This window comes from Typha angustifolia, chromosome 13, assembly GCF_048772165.1.
Source record: "Typha angustifolia cultivar Huaian chromosome 13, ASM4877216v1, whole genome shotgun sequence".
NCBI classification, from domain to species: Eukaryota; Viridiplantae; Streptophyta; class Magnoliopsida; order Poales; family Typhaceae; genus Typha; species Typha angustifolia.
In genome coordinates this window covers 14,067,270-14,089,697 of record NC_133251.1, presented here as the reverse complement: position 1 = coordinate 14,089,697, position 22,428 = coordinate 14,067,270, and the positions used below count along the sequence as shown (strand labels likewise).

Here is a 22,428-nt window from a genome sequence, read left to right as displayed (position 1 = left end):
AACTTATAGCTTTTGTCGTTTTTTAATATGGACACAGGAAATTATACCACAACTGTTTGCTCGCTTAAGCTCTCACCCAGAAAAGGCAGTCAGGAAGCAATTGGAGGGATTATTGATGATGCTAGGCAAACTTTCTCCTTATTCTATAGTGTATCCTACACTAGTTGATATAAATGCATATGAAGGGAACCCCTCTGAGGAGCTTCAGCGCATGTTGGATTTTTTGGTAAAGGGCTGTATTTAATTATGTTCTGTATATACCTCATTATTTGATTAACATATTGTTGTCTGTGCTTTTGGTTATGCACTTATGTGATCCTATATTGTTGTTACCCTTTCCTATATGATTTTCATGAATATTAGGCTTATATTATTATATACTCCAACGGTGCTGCAGATTAGGCTTCATCCTAAATTAGTTCAAGATGTTACGTTGGCAATTGATGAACTTGGGATGATAACCGTTCTTTGGGAAGAACAATGGCTGAGCACTCTTCAAGATCTTCATTCAGGTAAATATGGTTCTCGCTTTTAAAGAATTGCTACTGAAATTGCAAATCGAACATGTAATTAGTGTTGATCATTAGGCCTGGCTCAAACCCACTCGGTGTTAATCGGGTTAAGCCTAATCTGAGCTTGATTTGAATCCAGTTCGACCCAAGCCTGAGATGGTAATTGGCAACATGGGCTAGGCTTTTGCCCATCTGGCTTAACACGAAAGCTTGACCCATTACGCCCGCCTATTTCTATGGTTTTTTAGTCCCGCATCGGATATTTAACATATTGGATATCATTATATAAGTATGTTCTTATGAAAGCTAACTAAAATATTTTTATGGAGGTCCACTACTCTCGGCTTGATAAGATATAATATTTTTTTAACTTTGGCCTATTACGCCTAGCTTGAGCCCAATACTTCACAGGCTAATAGGTGGCAACAGGCAATAAGTGTCGAAGCTAGCTTGGTTCAAGTGATTGGTGAGCCGGGCTGTGAACAAATACTTAAGCATAGTCACCTCGCCAAGCCTAACCCAAACCCGGTCTGTCACGACCCGTAATCGGAGTTATGACTGATCAACTACCTCAATATGCTTAAGATACATGAAGCTTTACTAATACTTTCTAAGAATATAATAACAAGAATATATAAAAGAAAAGAATTTGATTTATATAACTCAAACCAATTGCAATGAACATAACTAATGTCATCATTAATGCGTTTCTAAACAAATTGAGTTAACAAATAGTCTAAAACATAAGACCAAAGGAACGAAAAGGTAAATGAGTAGGTCCTAAGTGGAGGTAAGGTCTCAGTGCATCTCGCTCGGTCGCCACGCTGATCATTACCTGAAATATTATAAATAAAAAAATTTATGAGCCAGCAACTATAGCTCAGTAAGTGGAATCCACCTGAAAAGCAAATAAATCTAGGATTTATAGTGTTAAATAAAATCTAAATTTAGCGATATAAAATGACAATTCTACTAAGCATGTTCTTAAAGTAACAATAATAATGACAATAATAATAATAGAAAGCCAAAACTCGTAACATGGTCAGTTTCAACATATAACATGGTTAGTTTCAACATACCGAATTTTTTTTTCAATAATAATAATGTAATTTGTCTCAATTGGGTTTATACTCTATAGATCCACATTAACTAGAAGTCACTATAAAAGGTTGTCAAATTTAATATGCTCAAGTCTTAACCCATTATATGCTCAGAATCTTTTTATTCCAAAAGGAGCTGGTCTAGATAATTTGCTTGTAGAATCTTGATGAAATTCTAGCTGCATCAGTTGAATTTTAGGCTAGTCCGATTAGATAAGGGTACATGCAACAAATGATCAAAGAGGATATACCTGATATGCTGTATTGGACTCTTCAGTAAGTTTGAAATCATTAAAAGGATTTGACTTGAAAATAATAATAAGGTAGCAAACAAGATTGTTGTGGAAAAGTTGCTGAAAAAATCACGTGATGATTTACTTCCTAGTCTTGTTCTTTTCTATTTTAAATTTAAGGGTAAATTGCAAATTACCCCAATGTGGTTATGCCTAAAATCATATTACTTCCTGTAAATTTTCATTTGTAATTTTGTATCACTTTGCTCGCTTATGGTCTAGGCTCTAAATTAATTTGAAATTGTTAATCTGATTAGTCCCCCTAAATTTTCATTTGTAATTTTGTATTGCTTTCCTTGCTTATGATCAAGACTCTAGACTAACATGAAATTGTTATGTTTCCATACATACTTAATTGAAATTATACCAGAACTTAAAAAGAATAATCTTGGAGGGATTTTTCATTTTTCCTGCTAGGATAGATATCAAAATATTAGAAATGTCCTTATCCTTCTATTAAATTTGCTCACCATATCCCATTTTAAAAATTTATAATAAAATGCATTTTCTCCTTCTTATATCCTCTCGTCCTACTTAAGATTACAAGCCTTAAATCTTAGTATCATCTCTCTATCACAATTTATCTCCCTTCAAATACATGTTCATGGAATGGAATATTTCAATCACCATAAGAATATGGCTAGAAGATTCATAGTTGCTCAAACAATGGGATGATTAGTATCACAAAGGTATTGTGGTAATTTGGTTGCTCCATTAATGACTTGTAAGTTTTTCATATTAATCTAGACCATAGGAGTAAAATATTACAAAGGAAAGTTTAGGAGTTAGTTTAATTTTAGGCATAACCATAGGAGTAATTTATAATTTACCCTGATTTAAATAGGCATATCATCTGTAGCTGGATGCTTTCTTGAGTTTTAGCATATTTGACTATGTGTTTATACAAATTGATTGGCAGAAGCATCTGTGCCTAAAATAAAACAATTCCTAGCATCTAATGCAATGGATAATTACTGTTGCTTCTGCAATGCAGATGTTATAAGACGCATAAATATGTTAAAAGAGGAAATTGCTCGGGTTGCTATGAATTCGACCCTCAGTCTTGCTGAGAAAAGCAAGATAAATGCAGCAAAGTACTCTGCTATGATGGCTCCGGTTATTGTGGCATTAGAGCGTCGTCTAGCCTCCACTTCTCGTGAACCAAGAACTGCCCATGAGATATGGTTCCGTAAGGAGTATGGGGAGCAGCTGAAATCTGCCATCTTAGGCCTCAAAACCCCCCCCGGATCTGCTGCAGCAATAGAAGATGTGTGGCGGCCATTTAATGCTGTTGCAGCATCTTTGGCGACTCATCATCGAAAGTCATTTATATCTTTGAGTGAAGTGGCTCCACAACTGGCACTGCTTTCAACTTCTGATATTCCAATTCCTGGTTTTGAGAAGCAAATGTCCATGTTTGATTCCTCCGGAACTTCTGTTAGTGACATCCCTGGTGTTGTTACTGTATCTTCTTTCCATGAGCAGGTAACAATCCTATCAACAAAGACAAAACCCAAGAAGCTTGTTTTGCGAGGATCAGATGGCCAGAAGTATACTTATCTTCTTAAAGGTCGAGAGGATCTACGTCTTGATGCTCGAATTATGCAGCTTTTAGAAGCATTAAATAGTTTGTTGTATTCATCTAACAATGCTCATGGTCGATCTCTTGCAATACGGTACTATTCTGTGACTCCAATCAGTGGCCGAGCTGGACTGATCCAGTGGGTCGACAATGTCACTAGTATATATAGTGTCTACAAGGCATGGCAGAGCCGTTCTCAGTTGGCACAACTTTCTGCAGTTGGCACTGGCAATATAAGCAATGCAGTTCCACCTATTCCTCGTCCGAGTGATATGTTCTATGGAAAAATAATACCTGCACTGAAAGAGAAAGGTATAAAAAGAGTGATCTCACGAAGGGATTGGCCTCTTGATGTCAAACGAAAGGTTCTTTTGGAGCTTATGAAAGAGACTCCAAGACAACTTCTTTGGCAGGAGATGTGGTGTTCAAGTGAAGGATTCAAATCTTTTAGTTTAAAAACAAAAAGGTATCTTTTTTATTCCTCTATGATATTTCTTTTGGCAAGTGTTATAGTTCATGTAGTTGAATTTAGATCTTGGTAATGTCAAAGTAGAATCAAGATCTTGTGACATCAATATGTCCGATATTGTTGCTTCTCTACATTCCCTTTTGAATAATAGAGGGTATGTTATCTGGAAATGCAGTTATATCACGTCATGTCTGAATCCTTAATAGGATAATGAACATTTCCATCCACTAGAGTCCCAATTGCTTCTTCTTAGATTTGTGTACAATGATCATGTGTTAACACATACTTGGTTCATCACTTCTTCAGAGTCAATATGGATATGTTATTTTGGTACAAGTATACCTGATTGTTATTTGCTTCCTTCACTTAAATTGGTGCGTCTCCATTTCACTTTGCTTAGTTTCCAATATTTCATGGTTGCACTGGAACTACTGTTAACTTCTGTGAAGGTAAGAATGGGAATATTCTGATTGTCAGATGTACACGAGTTCAGCTCTTTTATGGTACAGATGTTATCGATCTTATTTCTCCCTCTATAAGTTTGTGACCTGATACTAAATCACTTATTTCTCTTGCTTTAGTGCACTGTATAACTCTTGATAGTTCATAACAAAAATTGATTTTTTTTTCTGTCTAGAGTCATCCAATCTCTTTTATGGTACAGATGTTATTGATCTTATTTCTCCCTCTATATGTTTGTGACCTGATACTAAATCACTTATTTCTCTTGCTTTAGTGCACTGTATATCTCTTGATAGTTCATGATTTTTTTTTTTTTTTTTTCTGTCTAGTCATCCAATGTCTTCAGGAACTCTTTTTGGGTTACTTCCTTGGCTGCATTAGCGAAAACTGCTGCATTTGCAGTCTATTTGCCAACTAGCCCAGATGATTTTGCCAAGTCTCTCTTTCTTGATTTTCCTTTTGTCAAGGATTTTATGCCATTCTGTAGAGGTTGGCATTAGGTTGATGGCTAGTTGTCAAATGCTGCCATTCGCTGTCTACTTACTGGCTAGGCCAAAAGATTTTGCTAAGACTCTCTTGCATTAGTTTTCCATTTGATGGCATCTGCTAGAGGGATGGCATTAAGTTGTTAGCTAGTTGTGAACTGATCATTTGCTGTGTCTACTTACCAACTAGCCACAACAGATTTTGTCAAGACTCTCTCTTGCCTTAACTTTCTGTTATGTCAAGGATTTAGTGCAGTCTGCCAAAGGGGTGGCATTGGGTTGACAGCTAGTTGTGAATACTTCCTCAATTTGTTCTGAACCCTAAATTGTTGATAAAAAGCTTTGTGCCACCCAAGAAAATCTCCTCTTTGCCCAAGCACACAAACAAAAAAAAAAAGTCTGACCATCTATTCGTACAACTACAAACATGATCCAACAAAACTTACTTGCTTTATAGATTAGTTAATCATGATCTGAACCATTAGTAGTGTGTCCATATTTTGCATATTCCTTTTGCTCCATAGGGATGCCAAATTTTCCATTGTGTACCTCTGGCATTCCTATTTGTACGACTGAATCTTCAGCAAGGAACAAAAGATGGGGAAGGTAATTGGAAGGATAGAATTGTAAGTTGGAAATGTTGTTATGCAATATGCACTAGTGCTTGATAGAATGCAACACTTGGCAAGGTGGCATAAAGAAGGAAAATAAGCAATAGAAAACACAGTTCTCTTAACTCTTATTCTAGGGAGGAACTACAAGTTTTAACTGATAGAAAATTGGGAGTGTTTCTGAAGTTATGGAGAAGCAATTTAGATGCCAAATATGTAGGGATGGGTTAATTAAATCATAAGCTGGTTTTCTTTATCCATCTTGATTTATGTGAGTTGACATGATATAGATATAGAATTTAGCAAAGGTAGTTTGAAAATTTTCAAACTCTTTTTCTTTGTTGAGAAGGGATAGCATCTGAAGATGACAATTGAAAATTTGAACTGAATTGGATCATGTTAAGCTTTTCCTTGGTTAAATCTAGTAACATTTGCACTAAAAAAAGGATGTTCAATGCATGAGTCTACTGCCTATTTGGTATGGGGAGCTCAAGATGTTTGCAATCTTATGTTTATTATCATATTTTTCTGTGACTTGGAACCATGGCTCCAGTGCACATGTGCATGCATTAGCTGTACACCAAGTTACATAAATCATACCTGTTAATTTTGTATCTGTTTTTGTCTAAGATCTGTTTCCTGATGATATAAGACTTGCCTGCTCTGTTTAAAGAACTTTTCCCCACTTCATTTAATGAGCTAAGTTCAATGCAGGACTTGATCCTCGAATAGTTGTCTTGTAAGATCTTTGTAGTGGTTATTATGGAATGGATGTACATGGACACCCTTATGGAAAAATAAATTATTATGATTCTATCATATACTCGTATGTATATTAGTTTCTTTTAGTGATGGAATATCTGGCAGGATTAACAAGCTAGTCTGAAATTTTGATAGCTATAGAGTAATCTATAATTTGCTAAATATGCTTAAGGCCTATTTTCTATATTATTTTACGAAGCATTTGTGAACATCAAAATGATTCAGTGATGGGGTTGCAGGTTCTCTGGTAGTGTAGCAGCCATGAGCATAGTGGGCCACATTCTTGGCCTAGGCGATAGACATCTAGATAATATCCTTATGGACTTCTGCAGTGGTGATGTTGTCCATATTGATTACAATATATGTTTTGATAAAGGGAAGAGATTAAAGATTCCTGAAATTGTCCCCTTCCGTCTTACTCAAACCATTGAAACGGCTTTAGGATTGACTGGAACAGAAGGTGCCTTCAGGGCCAATTGTGAGGCAGTTACGAGTGTTCTCCAGAAGAATAAGGATATTATCTTAATGTTATTGGAGGTGTTTGTCTGGGATCCTTTAATGGAATGGACACGCGGAAACAGCCAGGATGAAGCGGCTATAGCTGGTGAAGAAAAGAAGGGAATGGAATTGGCTGTTAGCTTGAGCTTGTTCTCATCCAGAGTTCAAGAAATCCGTGTTCCTTTACAGGTAAACTTTTTCTCTCATTAGTTAAGCATGTTAAGTGCAAGTTCAGATAGTTCCTTTTGTATACTGAGAAATAGAAATGAGAGTAAAACTTCCTGCATTAGTGAAAGTGGGGATAGTAAATAAAATAACACAAATTATCAGCCTGATTATTCATGATTTGTCCTCTATATGATTCAATTATATTAAACTCCGCCACTGTAGACATGCATGTAGCAGCAATATGATTCCCCAGAACATGATAATAATTAATAAGACTTCCTGAAAAGTGAGGCATGATGGTTGAGGCCTAAGAAGCATGGACACGGACATGGATACAACATGATATGTACACAGGGATAAAATAAATCTTAAAGAAATAGGACATGGCAAAGTAAATAAATAAAAGCATTATGTATATTATTGATGCGTTTAAAGAAATGTTTTTCTAAACTTATAATATAAATACACAGGCATGCATAAATTATTCATGAAAGTAAAATAAAATGTATACAATACCACAAAGTAAAAAAATGATAATACTAATATGTGATAATACAATTCAATATTATGAGAATAAATAACTAAATGCTATTACTTAACTATAGTGGATGACATTAGTGAATCTGTGTTGTTACAATAATTTGTATTTATATAATTTTTTTGGATGCACTAACTTGTAATTGTTGCATTATATTTTTATAGCATATGCAGAAAATTACTACAATAAATAATTTCTATTATAAACTTTTATAGCATATGATAAATCTTATATCTAAAAAGTGTCTTTAAGAGTGTCCGAATTTATTCTATAATTTCTTAAATATCGGATACATTTTAGAAGTGTTTGATGAATATTAGTGTCTAACGAGTGTCAGTGTCCGACGAGTGTCAGACACGGACATGGCGTGCTATTTGAAATGTCCGTGCTTCATAGTTGAGAGCACTACTAAAACTTACTTAAACTCCCTCCTTTTGAAATAACACAAAGAAATGCAATGTGGTAATGTGAGTTAGTGTACCTTTTCTTTGTTCACTTAATAATTTAATATGAATAAAACTTCTTTTATTTATGGCTCCTAAATGATAGGATAAGAAACATTACTCGTTTATCTTGTTTTTTCTCTTTTGATGCAACCTATTCAATTTCTGGACTGGATTAGAAATCCTTTCTGTCGAGGTACTTTCTAATCTGCGATTCATTATTTAGTCCTTTCTTAGTCCTAAAAGAGTAAATTAGTATATGGTGAAATTGATATATTTAACTGACTGCCTCTCAGCATATGTAAGAGGTTCATCTCATATATCCTCTTACATATGAAGTTTTAATACTCCTATATCCTCTGAAGTTTTAAATGTGAAAACAAACTCCAAACATAAATAGGTTGAATGACTTGGATTGTGCATGCTAAACTAGCATGGTTACTAGATTGACATGGCTTGGCATGAATCACCATGGGTTGATGCTCTTGGTAGATCTCAATAGTTATTGCTCCACTTGAATCCAAATAGTTGGGAGCTTGGGATTGCTTTTCTTCTTGTGCTTTGATACTGCCCTAATCAAGTTTCTTTCTATTTTCTGTGTGCTAAGATATTTATGATACATTAAACCGGGCCTACATTATTAGAAGGTTCGTTTTTATGGTTCTAATTTCTAAAGAACTCCCTAGGAGGGTTTGTTGAGTGTGATATAATTAATTTCTTTCTTTAACTTGTGAGAGAGATACAATCTGTTTTATTCTCAATGTTTCTTACTATTTGTGGGTCTACTTCTCTATATAGACCCTGTTCACAGATGAATCAAAAAAAAATCTGGGGCTCTATTTGTATCTATGAGCATGAACTCTGATAATCTCTCATTGATTTACTGGAAAGAATAAAAAAGGATTACTGGTTATGGATTCTCAATTTCAGGTTACTGGATTCTGGAACAACTGTTATCTATCATCTTTTGTATGAAATTAGTTTTGTTCTTATATTTGAGTTAATCTTAGGTTATGTTTCATAACTTTCATGATATAATTCAAGCAGTACATATTATTTGGATGAAAAGAGAACCTCAAAAGGATAGTCACAGCTTATGTCATAATAACCTCCTTAGTTATAGGGTTAGAAATGTTGAATTCAACTCGCTTTTATATAAAAGTTGTTTTTCTAAAATCATTATGCTTCATTTTCTCTTTAAAGTTGAGTCATAGGCTCATAGATAAAAGGTGATAGGAAAATATTAGATTAACTTAGTTGATTTGAACCCAAATTTATAATTAAATTTCATTATTAGATTTTTTTTTCCTAAATTTTAATTTATTCAAAATTAATATGTCAAATTGACATGTTAGATTAACCATGTTCAACTAGGTTTTGATTTTAATTATTGAATTATTGTTAATTAAATGAATGTATTCAATCATTGTATATGTTGAATCATGTTTTTACTTGACTATTGCAATATTTTTGTTTAAATATGTTATTTACAACATTGTTTAAGGATAAAAAGACTCTAATAGTCTAATGTAGGCTTTAATATGTACATTTAAACTGAAAACATTTTATAAGACTAAGAAATTTATTAGAGGCATTAGAGGTGTACCACTAAACATGCAAGGGCATGCTGAACCGGCACGACAATTGATTGTTGGGTAACAAATTGCCCAACTAACAGAGAAAAGTTGTACTTATCCTTTCTAATTATGAAAATAGACTTAACACTACATTTGTTATGTTTTGCACTAATCTTATCATAGTACTCAGAATAGAAGGCAGAAAATGATTCAATCCATGATTGCAAAAGAGAAATGCTTTTATCATCTTTTAATTGCCAATTTGATTGAAGAGGAATATGACATTATGATGATTTATCTGTGTATCAGGAGCATCATGATCTTTTGGTAGCTATCTTACCAGGTGCAGAATCTGCCTTGAAGGTGTGATGAGAACTTTCCTTTGAGAACTGTAATACCTAAACATAGATTGAATAAACTAATTTTTTGTTATACTGTACGCATGCAGAGATTCTTAGATGTCTTGAATCAGTATGAAGTCATATCTGCTATCTTTTATCATGCTGACAAAGAGAGATCAAGCCTTCTGCAGCATGAGACATCTGCAAAATCAATTGTAGCTGAAGCTACTTCAATTACAGAAAATTGTCGGGCATCATTTGAACTTCAGGCTCATGAATTAGCACAAGCAAAAGCTGTGGCAGCTGAAGAAGCACAGGAGTTGGCAATTTGGGTGGATCAACATGGAAGGATTCTTGATGCATTGCGAAACGGTTCAATTCCGGCTCCACAGACATGCATAGGACTTAGTAGCATGGAGGCTTTATCTCTTACTTCAGCTGTTCTAGTATCTGGAATTCCACTAACAATTGTACCAGAACCAACACAGGCACAATGCTATGATTTGGATAGGGAAATTTCTCATCTAATAACTGAGTTAGACAATGGACTTGTTTCTGCTACTGAGACACTTAATGAATATGCGTTGGCATTACAAAGAGTTCTCCCAGTTAATTATAACACAACCAGTCCAGTAAGTGGATGGGCGCAAATTTTGCAGTTATCAATAAATAGCCTTTCACCTGATATTCTTTCCCTTGCCAAAAGACAGGCTGCAGACCTTGTTGCAAAGGCCCAAGGACAGGGCCTTGATTTGATTCAACTGAGACATCGAGATCTCTCTCATAAAATTGAAAGTTCAATAGCAGATATCCAAAGACTTGATGGTGAATGTTCTGAATTGATGAATTCAATTGGATCAGGTACTGAAGCACAATCTAGAGAGCGCTTACTGTCTGCATTTATGAAATATGTGCAGTCTTCAAGCTATGCAAGGAACGATGATGGTTTGTCCATTTCTCATCCAGCTCAAAATAAACATGATGGAATAAGAAAGTTTAGAGCACATGAGGATCTTGAAGAAAAAAGCACAAAGGTGCTATCTGTTTTAGGAATGGCTGTGATTGAACTCTATAAGGAGGTCAGAACAAGAGTGCTTGAAATATCAACTAAACCAATTGAGACAGCTGGCTCGAGAACAGGGTGCAGTGGTTTACAAGCTGATCTTGGCATTGGTTTTAAGGAATTTGAAGAACAGATTGAAAAATGTGTTCTAATCGCAGGGTTTGTTGAGGAAGTTCAGGGAGTGATTGGCATAAATTTGCTTAGCACAAGTACTGATAATGAAAAATCTATATTAGGAAACTGGACTTCTACTTTTCAGACTATTATGCAATCAATGACTCACTTGATTGAGCAAATGATTGAAGTTGTTCTACCAGAAATTATCAGATCAATTGTTTCACACAATTCTGAAGTAATGGAGGCTTTTGGTGCTCTTTCACAGATCCGTGGTTCCATTGATACAGCACTAGAAAACCTAGTTGAGGTGGAGCTTGAGAGAGCTTCATTGATGGAATTGGAGCACAACTACTCTGTGAAGGTTGGACTGATCACGGATCAGCAATTAGCTCTTGAAGAAGCTGCTGTGAAGGGGCGAGATCATTTATCTTGGGAAGAAGCTGAAGAACTAGCATCCCAAGAAGAAGCATGTAGAGCACAGTTAGACCAACTTCACCAAACTTGGAGCCAGAAGGATATGCGGACCTCATCTCTTGCTAAAATAGAAGCCAATGTGTTGAATTCATTAATTTCTGCTGAGCAATATTTAGCATCCTTGGCAAGCATTGAGCATGAGGGTGATCTTCATATAAGAAGAAGAAGCAATACTCTTGTTGCCATCTTAACAAAGCCCTTTTGCATGCTGGAATCTATGGATAACTGGGTATCGGCAAATGGCCCAAACTCAAGCCATTCCAATTTGATCCTTGCAGATCTGGTATCATCAAGTTCATCATTGTCTGAGTTAGCGTGGGCATTAGGCGGATTACTGAAAAAACATACCTTCTTTATCTGGAAAGTTGGTTTGGTGGATTCAGCTCTTGATTTGTGCTTGCATGAGGTTTCATCTTCAGTGGAACATAATTTTGATTTTGAACAGCTTTACAGTTCTCTTAAAAAGAAGCTCGCAGTTCATTTACAAGAGCAGACTGTTCGGTACTTAAAAGAAAGAGTTGCTCCTTCTTTTGTATTGCTTTTAAACGAAGAAATAGATAATTTAAAGCATGTCACCGAAGGAAGAAGAGAGCTTGTTTCTGATCAAGTAAACAGAGATGCTGGAGCTGTGAAACGAGTACAGCTTATGCTTGGGGAATATTGTAATGCTCACGAGACTGCTAGGGCTGCCAGATCTGCCATTTCTCTTATGAAAAGACAGGTGAATGAGCTCACCGAGACTTTAGGCAAAACGATTTTAGAAATGGTTGAGGTGGAATGGCTGCATGATCTTTCATCAACTCATATACTGAACAACAAAGTCCTGTTGCAAAATATTTTTGCTGATGATAAGTTCTTTACCCTTATTACAAACCTTAACAGGTCAAGAATATTGGAGAAAGTAAAGTCTTCCATGTCATCAATAGCAAGATCATTAGAGTGCCTGCAAGCTTGTGAAAGGACTTCTGTGTCGGCAGAAGGACAACTTGAACGAGCCATGGGATGGGCTTGTGCAGGCCCAAATACCGGTGCAACAGGTAATTCCTCGGGTAAGAGTTCGGGTATTCCTTCTGAATTTCATGATCATCTGTTGAGAAGGAGACAATTGCTTTGGACGGCTCAAGAACGGGTATCTGAAATGATTAAGATATGCACTTCTGTACTGGAATTTGAAGCATCCAGAGAGGGTCTTTTCTGGACACCTGGCGATAAACCTTCTGGGAGATCTACCGGCAAAGGCAGGGGATGGCAGCAAGTGTACTTGAATTCCTTGACACGATTAGATACTTCTTATCATTCATTTACACGTGAGTTTGCAAACTTTATATTGTTCAATGCCTTCACTCTTTGGATCATGTTATTTATTGTGAATATATAGCATAGGAAATGGACCAAGTTTAGCCCTTGCAACAACTAGTAAAGCCTGGACACGGTCAAATTCAATATAGACTATCCCAAGCCCCACCAATGAACAAGCCCCTTGGTTAAAACCTGAAGCTTGATTGAGCCAATTGGGATTGACTAGCAGAGATGATGTTGATTGATTGAGGACAATGGTAATGGTAGACAAAAGACGATGGCGATATTTGTCGAAGGACGAAGGCAAAATAGAGTTTGGCATTACCATAGATAAGAGCTCTAATGCAATACAGGGAGGTGGTGTGCTCAGGTTAATGACTGAAGCAGGAGAGGTTTTGTGGCCCGTGGCAAAGCAGATGCTTGTGTCTGTAAATGAATAGATAGATCTAGAAAAGATAAATATAGGATTATAATTATATATTTCTATTTGTATATGGTATGTTAGGCATTAGGCAGGCTGAGAAATGCAGCTAGAAGAAACTAAACACTACACGGGAGTTCCATTAGTCTTACATACAATTGTTAATGAGTGTCACTGTTTGTTGAATTTTTTTGTATATGCTAAGGCCATACACATCTATAGGCAAGGAAATAGGACAGCAAATTGGGCTGCCAATATAGTAGACTGGTGGAGAACTGGGCTTGGCATAGAGGTGATGGGGACATGCCCATTCTCTTCTAAATTTCGTAACTTTTGATAAATCTGGTGCTGCTATGGCTCGGATAATGAAAGCAGACTAGATTTGCTTCTTTCTTCTCAAAACACACACACACACAATAAGGATCAAAGAAGTAATGCATCTCTTATTCAATCTCAAAACTTATATTAATCGGCAATTGAAACCGATACTATGGAAATTTTGATGCCAGATGGTTTGAGAACAATCAACTTCAGCAATAGGGAGCTTACCACAATTGACCTTGAGTAGAGAGATGTTTTAGGTCCTTGATTTCTTCTGTTTGAATTTGAAATGAAAATCTTGGATGTAAACATATTCAAGAAAAAAAGGAAGAAGAAATTTAAAAAATAGAGAACCCAGGAAAAGAACTCTTAGTTGCAGGAAGTGAGTTGGGAAGTGATTTGTCAAATGAGACCCTAAATCATCATATTTCCCTATTTTTGGCCAAAACCACTTCCTCTCCAGAGTAGAGATAGTTTACTTTCCAATTCTAGTTTCCAGTTACATGCAAACTGTAAAGCAAGTGATTACTAAGTTCTAAAAGACTATATATTTTAAACCATATAATATTTTTGCAAGTTTTTCCCCTACTTGTATGGCATTTTGAAATCTCTTATTTAAATGTATATCCCTATAAAATTAAAATTTATGTTTATCTCCTTTAAACCCTTAATTTTTACATGAATACCTTTTAAAACATTTTCTGAATGCCCTCTCACCTAATCGACCTTTCAAATTTCATCAATTTGACTGAAAAGAACACAAATACCGTTATTTTTATTCACACATTCTTTTCAGTTAATGGTATTTATGTCTTTTTATATTTTTAGTATTAAATATTTTAGCTTATATTTGTCAAAAAGTAACCAGATATACACATAAATATAAAATTTAAAAGGATATGCATACAAATAAAGAACGTCGGAGGGGCATAGTTGTAAACAGATCCTTTTATTTTTTGTTTTGAAGTTCTAATTATTATTTTTTTTCTCAACTAAATAATAAATAGTAAAAAACTTAGTTCCAATCTCACATTATCTGTCTCACCAAACATTAGAAAGTGATGACTTTTTATTAGGAAGTACATTCCTAAGAAACTTATACTTTCCAAGATCACTTTTACTTTCTGACAACCAAAAGACCCTTAAAGTAGAGAATTTGACCAGAAATAAAGAATTATTTATGGAAGAAAAATAGGATAATGGACTAATAGTAGCCTTTGATCCATCCTACAATGAGAGGGGACTTAAGGGGTGTTTTATTTTTCATTCTGATTATATTTTTTTGTCCCTAAGGGGTGCTCTAGTCTTCCTTATAGGCATTGGACTAGTATCTGAATCATCTAGGTCTCTTTCAGATAAGGATAAACTAATATTTGAATCAACTAGATAAGGATTACAATAAGAGCTCTTTGAGCTAAGAATGAGTGTTTCAGATAAATTAAGATATTTTTTTGATATTAGGTTAGGTATTTTAGATGAACTCGGAGCTAGGATGTCAGGACTTAGGTTTCCTTGTAAGATAGCAACCTTTAACAGCTATCAAATTACTCCCTTTTGTCTAACCTTAACTAAATGTAGAAAAGTGCCACATCATTGAAAGATCCAAATGATCAAATGGCTGAAAGAATAGATCAAGTAAGGTCAAACTTACCCACATTAAGAGAATATAGAAATTAAATCTAACCTTTTAGTCTTCAAAGTTGGTCAAGCAAAACAACTCTAATTGAACACTAATTAAGTTTATTTGAATCAAAACCAACTATATCAAGAACAATCGAACCACATACATCTTTGTTGTGCCCAATTAGCCCAAAAGAACCTAAATTGACTCAAAATCAAGTTAAGAATCATCTTACAAGCAAAATAAAAAAGGTAGGCACCACTGCTATGGTAATGGTATGCTTGGGGAACCTATGAACCATTGAGAGAATGAGAGATTCCTGAATCTGATTTCTGACAACATTCTTATTGGTTCTCCAATTCAGGTGCTGAACATGAATGGAAGCTGGCACAACACAACATGGAAGCTGCTGCAAATGGTTTGTTTTCTGCAACCAAACAACTTCATGTTGCCTCTGTGAAGGCAAAATCTGCTTCAGGTCTCTCCTTGTTTTCTTGTGTACAAGTTGTGCTTCTGACCAGAATTTCATTCTCGTATCTGGTTTTGCACTTGGGATATATTTTCTAATTGATGCAATCTATAATTTACATGTCTTTGCAGTTGATCTGCAAGACATTCTTGCAGCTATGAGTGAATGTGCTTGTGAAGCTAGTACAGCATTATCTGCTTTCAGTCGTGTTTCAAGAGGTCATACTGCCTTAACTTCTGAATGTGGCTCCATGCTTGATGAGGTATCAGATTTACCTGGCATACGCACTTTTTTAAATTGGGATTTCAGAACACTCTGTTTATGTTCTTCTCAACTTTGTGACTTGTTAATTCAAAACAGAACTGTTATGTGATATGTGTCATTTTCTAATGTATTTGCTACTCATACGTCCAAATAAAGAGAGATTTCCATGCAATTCCAGATATGCTTCAAGTTGTCTATTTGATCCTTTTAGTGGAACTCCTAACCAAGAGCTATTGTCTTTCTCTTGTGCTCTAGACTCCTCTGTCTAGAAGAACTCTGCAGGTTTACACCTATGTTGCATGAGAAATAATTGCAACACTTAGAATTGTCCCTTAATCTACAGATTCCATAGCAATCTCCTGTTTTCCATTTTTTCTTTGGTCAAAACTCCATTATTGTTTTATAGAGAGTTGATAAGGTTGACTACTGGTCGACCTTATGTTGATTTTAGTCAGTGGACACATGCTGTATTCTGGGTAAAATTGAGATTGTTTACATACTACCATGCTGCTAGAACTGCACCTAGTTGATTATTATGTTGGCGGTGTTCGTTAAATTTTTATAGCAGTTAAGGTCCATTTTGCACAAAATATCTTGGATTAAAAGGAATCATCATGAATTGATGCATGTTACTTCCTGTAGGGCTGTCAAATTGTTATAAACAAGCTCAATGTAATATTAAATGGGACATGTGTTTGTTTTATCAAAACTTGAAACTAATTTGACAATGAATTCAATCAGGTCATCTTAATGATTAGTTCAGGCATATGATGCTGGATGTATTGGTTAACTTCTCTCTAATATTTAAGATACTTCTTATTCCTCCGCTAGAGTGTCTATAATACCATATTTTCTGGAAAGGATAAATATATATTGATGATAAGGTAATTTGGACATCAAGTTACTAGAAAGACATTGTTTACTCTTGGTTCATCTTTCTTTGGTTGCTATGACTGCACTTTCCCATATTATAGTACTCAAGTTGATACTGATCTGGTCCTCCATTAGCCTCTTTGGCTGTTCTTCATTTCTGTCTTACTGTGTGCAGGTTTTGGCTATAACAGAGGGTTTGAATGATGTTTACAGTCTAGGAAAGGAAGCTGCTACAGTACATAGTGCACTTATGGCAGATCTTTCCAAGGTTTTCCTTTTGCCTAATCTGATATTTCGCAAATCTTTTTTCTCTTGTCTAAGCAGATAGCACACTTTGCTTACCTCAGAAAAACATTTTATTATTTCTGTGAGATATACCAGAGTTAGTTTCCTAATCACCTACTATTTTAATACTGTTTTTGTCCTTACAGGCAAATATGATACTACTTCCACTTGAAGCTTCACTGAAAACTGATTCAGCTTCTATGAGTGATGCAATATCAAAAGAAAGTGAAAGCAACACCAACATATCTCTTGCACATGGAAAAGCATTATACCAATCTTATATCTTTGGCCTTAGGGAGGCTTGTCAAACTTTAGCATCCTTGGTTCCATCACTTACTCAGAGCGTAAAGGAATTACATTCCATGTTAACCAAGCTTGCACGACTTTCAAGTGTACATGCAGGGAATCTCCACAAAGTAATTATCTCTTTTCTGCTATTGGACTTGACAATCCTTTAAGCACTTTTATACAATGGAGTAGTAGTTGAAATGTATTGATGAGTCCCAACTCCCTTCACTTTGCAATCTCATTGTAAGGGCGTCAACTAGGGTTGGTAACTTTGAAATTGCAACGTAAGCTGAACCTGAGCTTTTGGATCCTGAGCCAACAGACGTGTTGTGGATTATTGGGTCCCTACGTTATAGGGGCGCACTCAAAAGGATCTTATGCTTTGGCCATAGCAACACTATTTATGTTATGTAGGTCATGGAATGTGCAAGATATAAATTTGGAGAGATTAGATATCCATCAGTGAAGTTTTAGTGTCTATCTGTCTATTTATTCTGCACTCGTAGCTATGTGTATAATCCACTCTATACACACAGAGTTACACACACATATGTCTATGGAACTTGTGCTATTTTCCCCCTTATGTAGGACATATGAGAGGAAGCTTATTTGAAGTTCTATTTTCCAGGCTCTTGAAGGTCTTGGAGAAAGTCAAGAGGTGAGGTCTCATGACCTTTTGTCAAGGTCTGACCTATTGCATGGTGCTGCTTCATTGGCCGACAAGGATAAAGGACCTTCCATGAGCAGAGAAGGCAGCACCCAGGATATAATTAATGCTGCTGAGTTTTCTGTGCAAAATGAGCAATGGATTTCTCCTCCAGAGCACACATACACCAGCAGCTCAGGATCATGCTCTGACATAACTGAAGTAAGTCTTTCTGAGAACACAGAAAAGGTTGAACAAATCTTGCATCTTACAAAATCTGGAGAGGACACTTCCGGCACCATTTCCTTAGTCTATGCTGATGGACTAGAAACTAATTATGCTGAAAAATCAAAATCCAAAGTTCCAAGAGATGACTCCAGTAGTAGTACAGCTACTGCAGATCTACTGTTCCCAAGTGACAATATGCCAACCTTATCATTATCCTATGAAGCTAAAGTAACCCATGTTGATAGTGCGCATGATGTGGAAGAGGTTAGAGTTGAGGAGACGAAGCCATTAGCTGGGAAAAGAGAAGAGTTGCTTTTAAAGCAGGTCAAAGGTCATGCTTGGAGTGGTGATGATTTAAACCCCAATTCTGATTCAGCTAGCCGAATGATGAGGGGTAAGAAAAAATAAGAGTTAGACAATGTTTAATCTTTCCTGTGATTTTCCATGCCCCTTCTATTTCGGTATTAGCTGGCGTTGCGGATATATGTCCACTTGTGGATTATGACGAAGAAAATTAATCCCATATTAATTATCTATGCTGATAAATGCCGAAGTTTCCTTCTTTCTCAGGTTATTGTTCTTTACATTTTTTCCGCATCTATATATGTGTCTGGCAGAGTTGTTTATTGGTTTATTTCTGATAGAAACGTAAAATCAATTTCCTGATGATGTCAAGGCAGATACTTTCTTGTCTTTGTGACAGTTGAAATTAGCTTTGGAACTTTACATGACAGTAAAGGCCCAAAACTCCAAATATCACGATTCTGCCGACAGGAATCATGTAGTGACACATTCCTAAATCCCTAACCACAAATATGATTTATCTTATATTAGGCTGATATGTCGAAAATATGGTGGAAGTCACCATTCTGCCGACAGTTTCTTGTAGCAAATATTTCTTTTACAAGTAAACAATGGGAAGAGTCATGTTTCTCCATATTCCGAGGATCTAAATTATGAGAATAATAATTATAAGTTAATAAGTTATCTGAGCTTTATTTTTCTTGCAACAAATATTCCCAGTTAAGGTCATGAAGATCTAGATAGGACCATCTGGAAAAGGATTATCGGATTAGTATAGTGCAGTGCAAATAACGAGGATTAAAAGACCTACGAAAAGAAACTGATGGTAAACATGAATGTAGTGAAATTAATATCTGAGGCTCTGAGCAGTATTGCATTGGTCCCTTATTTTTGAATGAAATCACTCCTCAAAGTAGTTTGAGTGCTAGTTTGTGTTCATTTTTCCTCGAGGTGGTGTAAAAGTATGCCTTTAAATTCTGTCAGGGCTTTGCTGAGTAATATGATTTGTATTCCTTTAGCATGTTTCATTGAGTTTTCTTCTTCTACCTACTATTTGCATTTTACCAGGGTTCAAGACTTTTTAGTAGAAAGAGATAATGGTTGTGGAATTTCTTTCAGTCATTAATTATATTCTTATGGATGACTCTTTGAATAGGTAAGAATGCATTTGCTTTGTCGGTGCTGAAGCAAGTTGAACAGAAACTACATGGGAGAGATATTGAAAGCATTAGGTATGTAAGTAGTTTATAAGAGTTGCAGCGTTTGATCACTTCTGTGAAATTCTTCGATTCTTCGTTGCAAGTGAATGGCCAAAATTCTTCTGTAGGTCCTTGAAAATTTCAGAGCAAGTTGACTATCTTCTTAGGCAAGCTACAGATATTGACAACTTGTGCAACATGTATGAAGGGTGGACACCTTGGATATGATCCATGTGGAATTTGATTTTTTATCAAATCTGGTCAAGTAAGTATAAGCGGAAACTTCAGTTAATTATATCAAAGTTCTTCAGGAAGTCACAATAGGCCAGTTTTATGCTGTTTCTTTTTGTGTTTTAAATTTTGAACTTTAAGAACAGAAAATTTATACTATTCCACAAACTATAGAGCTTTTTGTGTCAAATTTTTTGGCAGGCTAGCATGTTCTCTTTTCTAACATTTAGCTTTTATATACTTATGTTACTAACACAAATGCAGGAACCTTTATTGCTTTTTGTCGTATACATGTCTTGTTTCATCTTTGACTCAAATAAAATTTACTCATAAGAATGAAATATGTAGGAATAAAAAAAAGGCGTTTTTAAAAAATCAAACATTTAAATCTGCCTTTTAGACCAAAAAAGCACTTTATGTGAAGCCGAACAAGCAAGCTAGGGCTTAATATAGGTAATTTTCAGTTTTAAGCAGAAGAGCAGAAAGAAACCATCAATTTATTAGTTGAGCAGTCCAACAGAGGTGAAAAGGAGGCGATGGAAGGAAAGGAAGAATTACTATGGTAATTAAATAGAAATAAAGGAAAGAATTGCACTTTCAGCTTAAACAAAATAGAAGAGAGAGAATTGTAGATAGTATGGAATTAAAATAGGTTAAAGATAAAGAATCACAGCCATGATGTTTGAAAAAAACATTCCATGTTTTTATCTTCTGTTCCTTTTCTAGTTATTCTTTCACATAAGGAATTCAGAAATAATAAATTTACTTTAGCAAATTTTAACAGCTCATTGTATATTGGGATCATAGTCCTCTATACATCATGTATATTTGTCATATTGTCTGGAACTGTTTGCCAATTTTCTTTTATAGCTATGAACTGCCTATAGTTGTAAGGTTGAGAGTTTCATGGAGGTAATTAACAAGGATAGTGGCTAGCTGTATGCTATGTAAGGTAAGCTTCTATATACTCTCATCAATCATCTGATATGCTGTGAAAAACATTGAACATAATAATTTTCTTAAATCTGTTATTTTGGAAAAGGTGCAGTTCTCTCTTCTTGGTCAATAAACTTTTTATCTGTTCTTTTGAGCCTCTTCTGTCCCATAACAATATACTTTTCTAGGTGAGATTAGATCTGCCTATTGGAGATGGAAATGATTTTTTTTTTTCTATTTTTGTCACAGGTTGGAAATGAATTTTATTTTATTTTGTAGGGAAGGATGTGGGTTGTATATAGTCATGTTTATTGATGAATTGAGTTGATTCAGGTAGAGAGGGAACCTGCTGTTTTTCCTCTTGCCATGCTTTGGAGATGACCGTAGCCGGTCAAGGATGGCATGATTTCCTCCTCTATGGTGGTTCTGGAGATCTCACTGGAACAAATCCTGGAGGACAACCTCCTTAGGAGCAAGCTCTCACAGAAAACTACTTGCAAAGCCGCTCCTCCAGATCTGCTCTCATCTTATATATATATATATATATATGAACATGTTAACACACGGCAAGTCTCACCACTTCCTCCCTTGCTCTTTTCTTGGTTCTTTTATCGGCATGGCACATTCCTAATCCAGTCTTGATCTCATTGTCATGACTTGCTATGTGACTATGTCAAGCTTACTGGATATGTGCACTGCAGAATTTGTAAAGCGACATTGAAAGGCCTGTCTGACCTCTTAGATTGTTTGAGCCTGATTAAGGGCAAGAGCGATTCAGTGGATCACAAGAGTCTTTGAAACCATATCCCATTCTGAGCCAAAAACTTGCTTATCAAAATCAAGCACAGTCCTTAGAAGCTGCTCTGTCTTATGCTTGCTAACTACTTCAGGCCCTTAGAAAACAAGTGGACACATGAAATTCTGCTGCTATCCTGGAGATCAGCTACATGTTATTAGAATTCAATCCCGATGTAATCTTCCAAGACCATATGATGTTTTTTCATCCCTCAAGCTTGCTGTAGCTGCTCTTTATGTCGGTTGGAGAGTGAACGGTGACCGTCAACTTACCAGGACTGTAGCTTCTGTCGACTTACCAGGACCGTAGCTTCTGCTGTTGTTCGATGCCTTCAGAAATATGAGATCAATTATTTTGCACTGCAAATCTCAAAATATTCGTAATTGCAACAGCATAAGGCTGCTCTCAAAGAAAGATGCTCGTCCAAGGGTTTATAGTACTTTCAAATGATAATTTCTAACTGCGCAGTTCTCTGTTTTTTTTATGGGTTATGATCACAGATGTGCCTTCATAGCCCTGGAATTAGCTCCACCGAAGAAAAAGCTTCACTTCCAGTCTTCAAATCACCTGCAGTTGATCTCGAAAGATAGTTTTAAGAAGAAATCAGTGACGAAATTTCCAGTCAATTTTATGGAACTAGATTTTTCGAAAAAGCTTTATCATGGGACTTCGATTTGTACATCATTTTGCTTGTTAGTTTACTTCATGAATATAGTGCAGCTCATCTAGAAAAGCTGTCATATTTGTGCTCAA

The 22,428-nt window shown here is 35.7% G+C and overlaps 1 protein-coding gene across 6 annotated transcripts in view; it reads left to right on the top strand.

The window, feature by feature from the left end:
• LOC140774517 (uncharacterized) overlaps positions 1-22,428 on the top strand; it is a 27,811-nt gene extending 5,383 nt beyond the window's left edge. Inside the window, exons 3-17 of one of the 6 annotated variants that reach the window (XR_012106603.1) lie at positions 38-226; positions 398-512; positions 2,900-3,953; positions 6,516-6,963; positions 9,810-9,863; positions 9,949-12,802; positions 15,522-15,635; positions 15,758-15,888; positions 16,939-17,031; positions 17,195-17,464; positions 17,965-18,604; positions 19,670-19,745; positions 19,841-19,977; positions 21,213-21,445; positions 21,581-22,428. Coding sequence is in view for 5 of the 6 variants with exons in the window: in XM_073117542.1 (XP_072973643.1) it covers positions 38-226; positions 398-512; positions 2,900-3,953; positions 6,516-6,963; positions 9,810-9,863; positions 9,949-12,802; positions 15,522-15,635; positions 15,758-15,888; positions 16,939-17,031; positions 17,195-17,464; positions 17,965-18,604; positions 19,670-19,745; positions 19,841-19,940 (6,138 nt within the window). In the remaining variant the exon portion in view is untranslated. Of the gene's footprint in view, positions 1-37; positions 227-397; positions 513-2,899; positions 3,954-6,515; positions 6,964-9,809; positions 9,864-9,948; positions 12,803-15,521; positions 15,636-15,757; positions 15,889-16,938; positions 17,032-17,194; positions 17,465-17,964; positions 18,605-19,669; positions 19,746-19,840; positions 19,978-21,128 lie in introns of those variants that run through there. The other 5 variants (XM_073117542.1, XM_073117539.1, XM_073117541.1 and 2 more) reach the window with 5 other exon arrangements.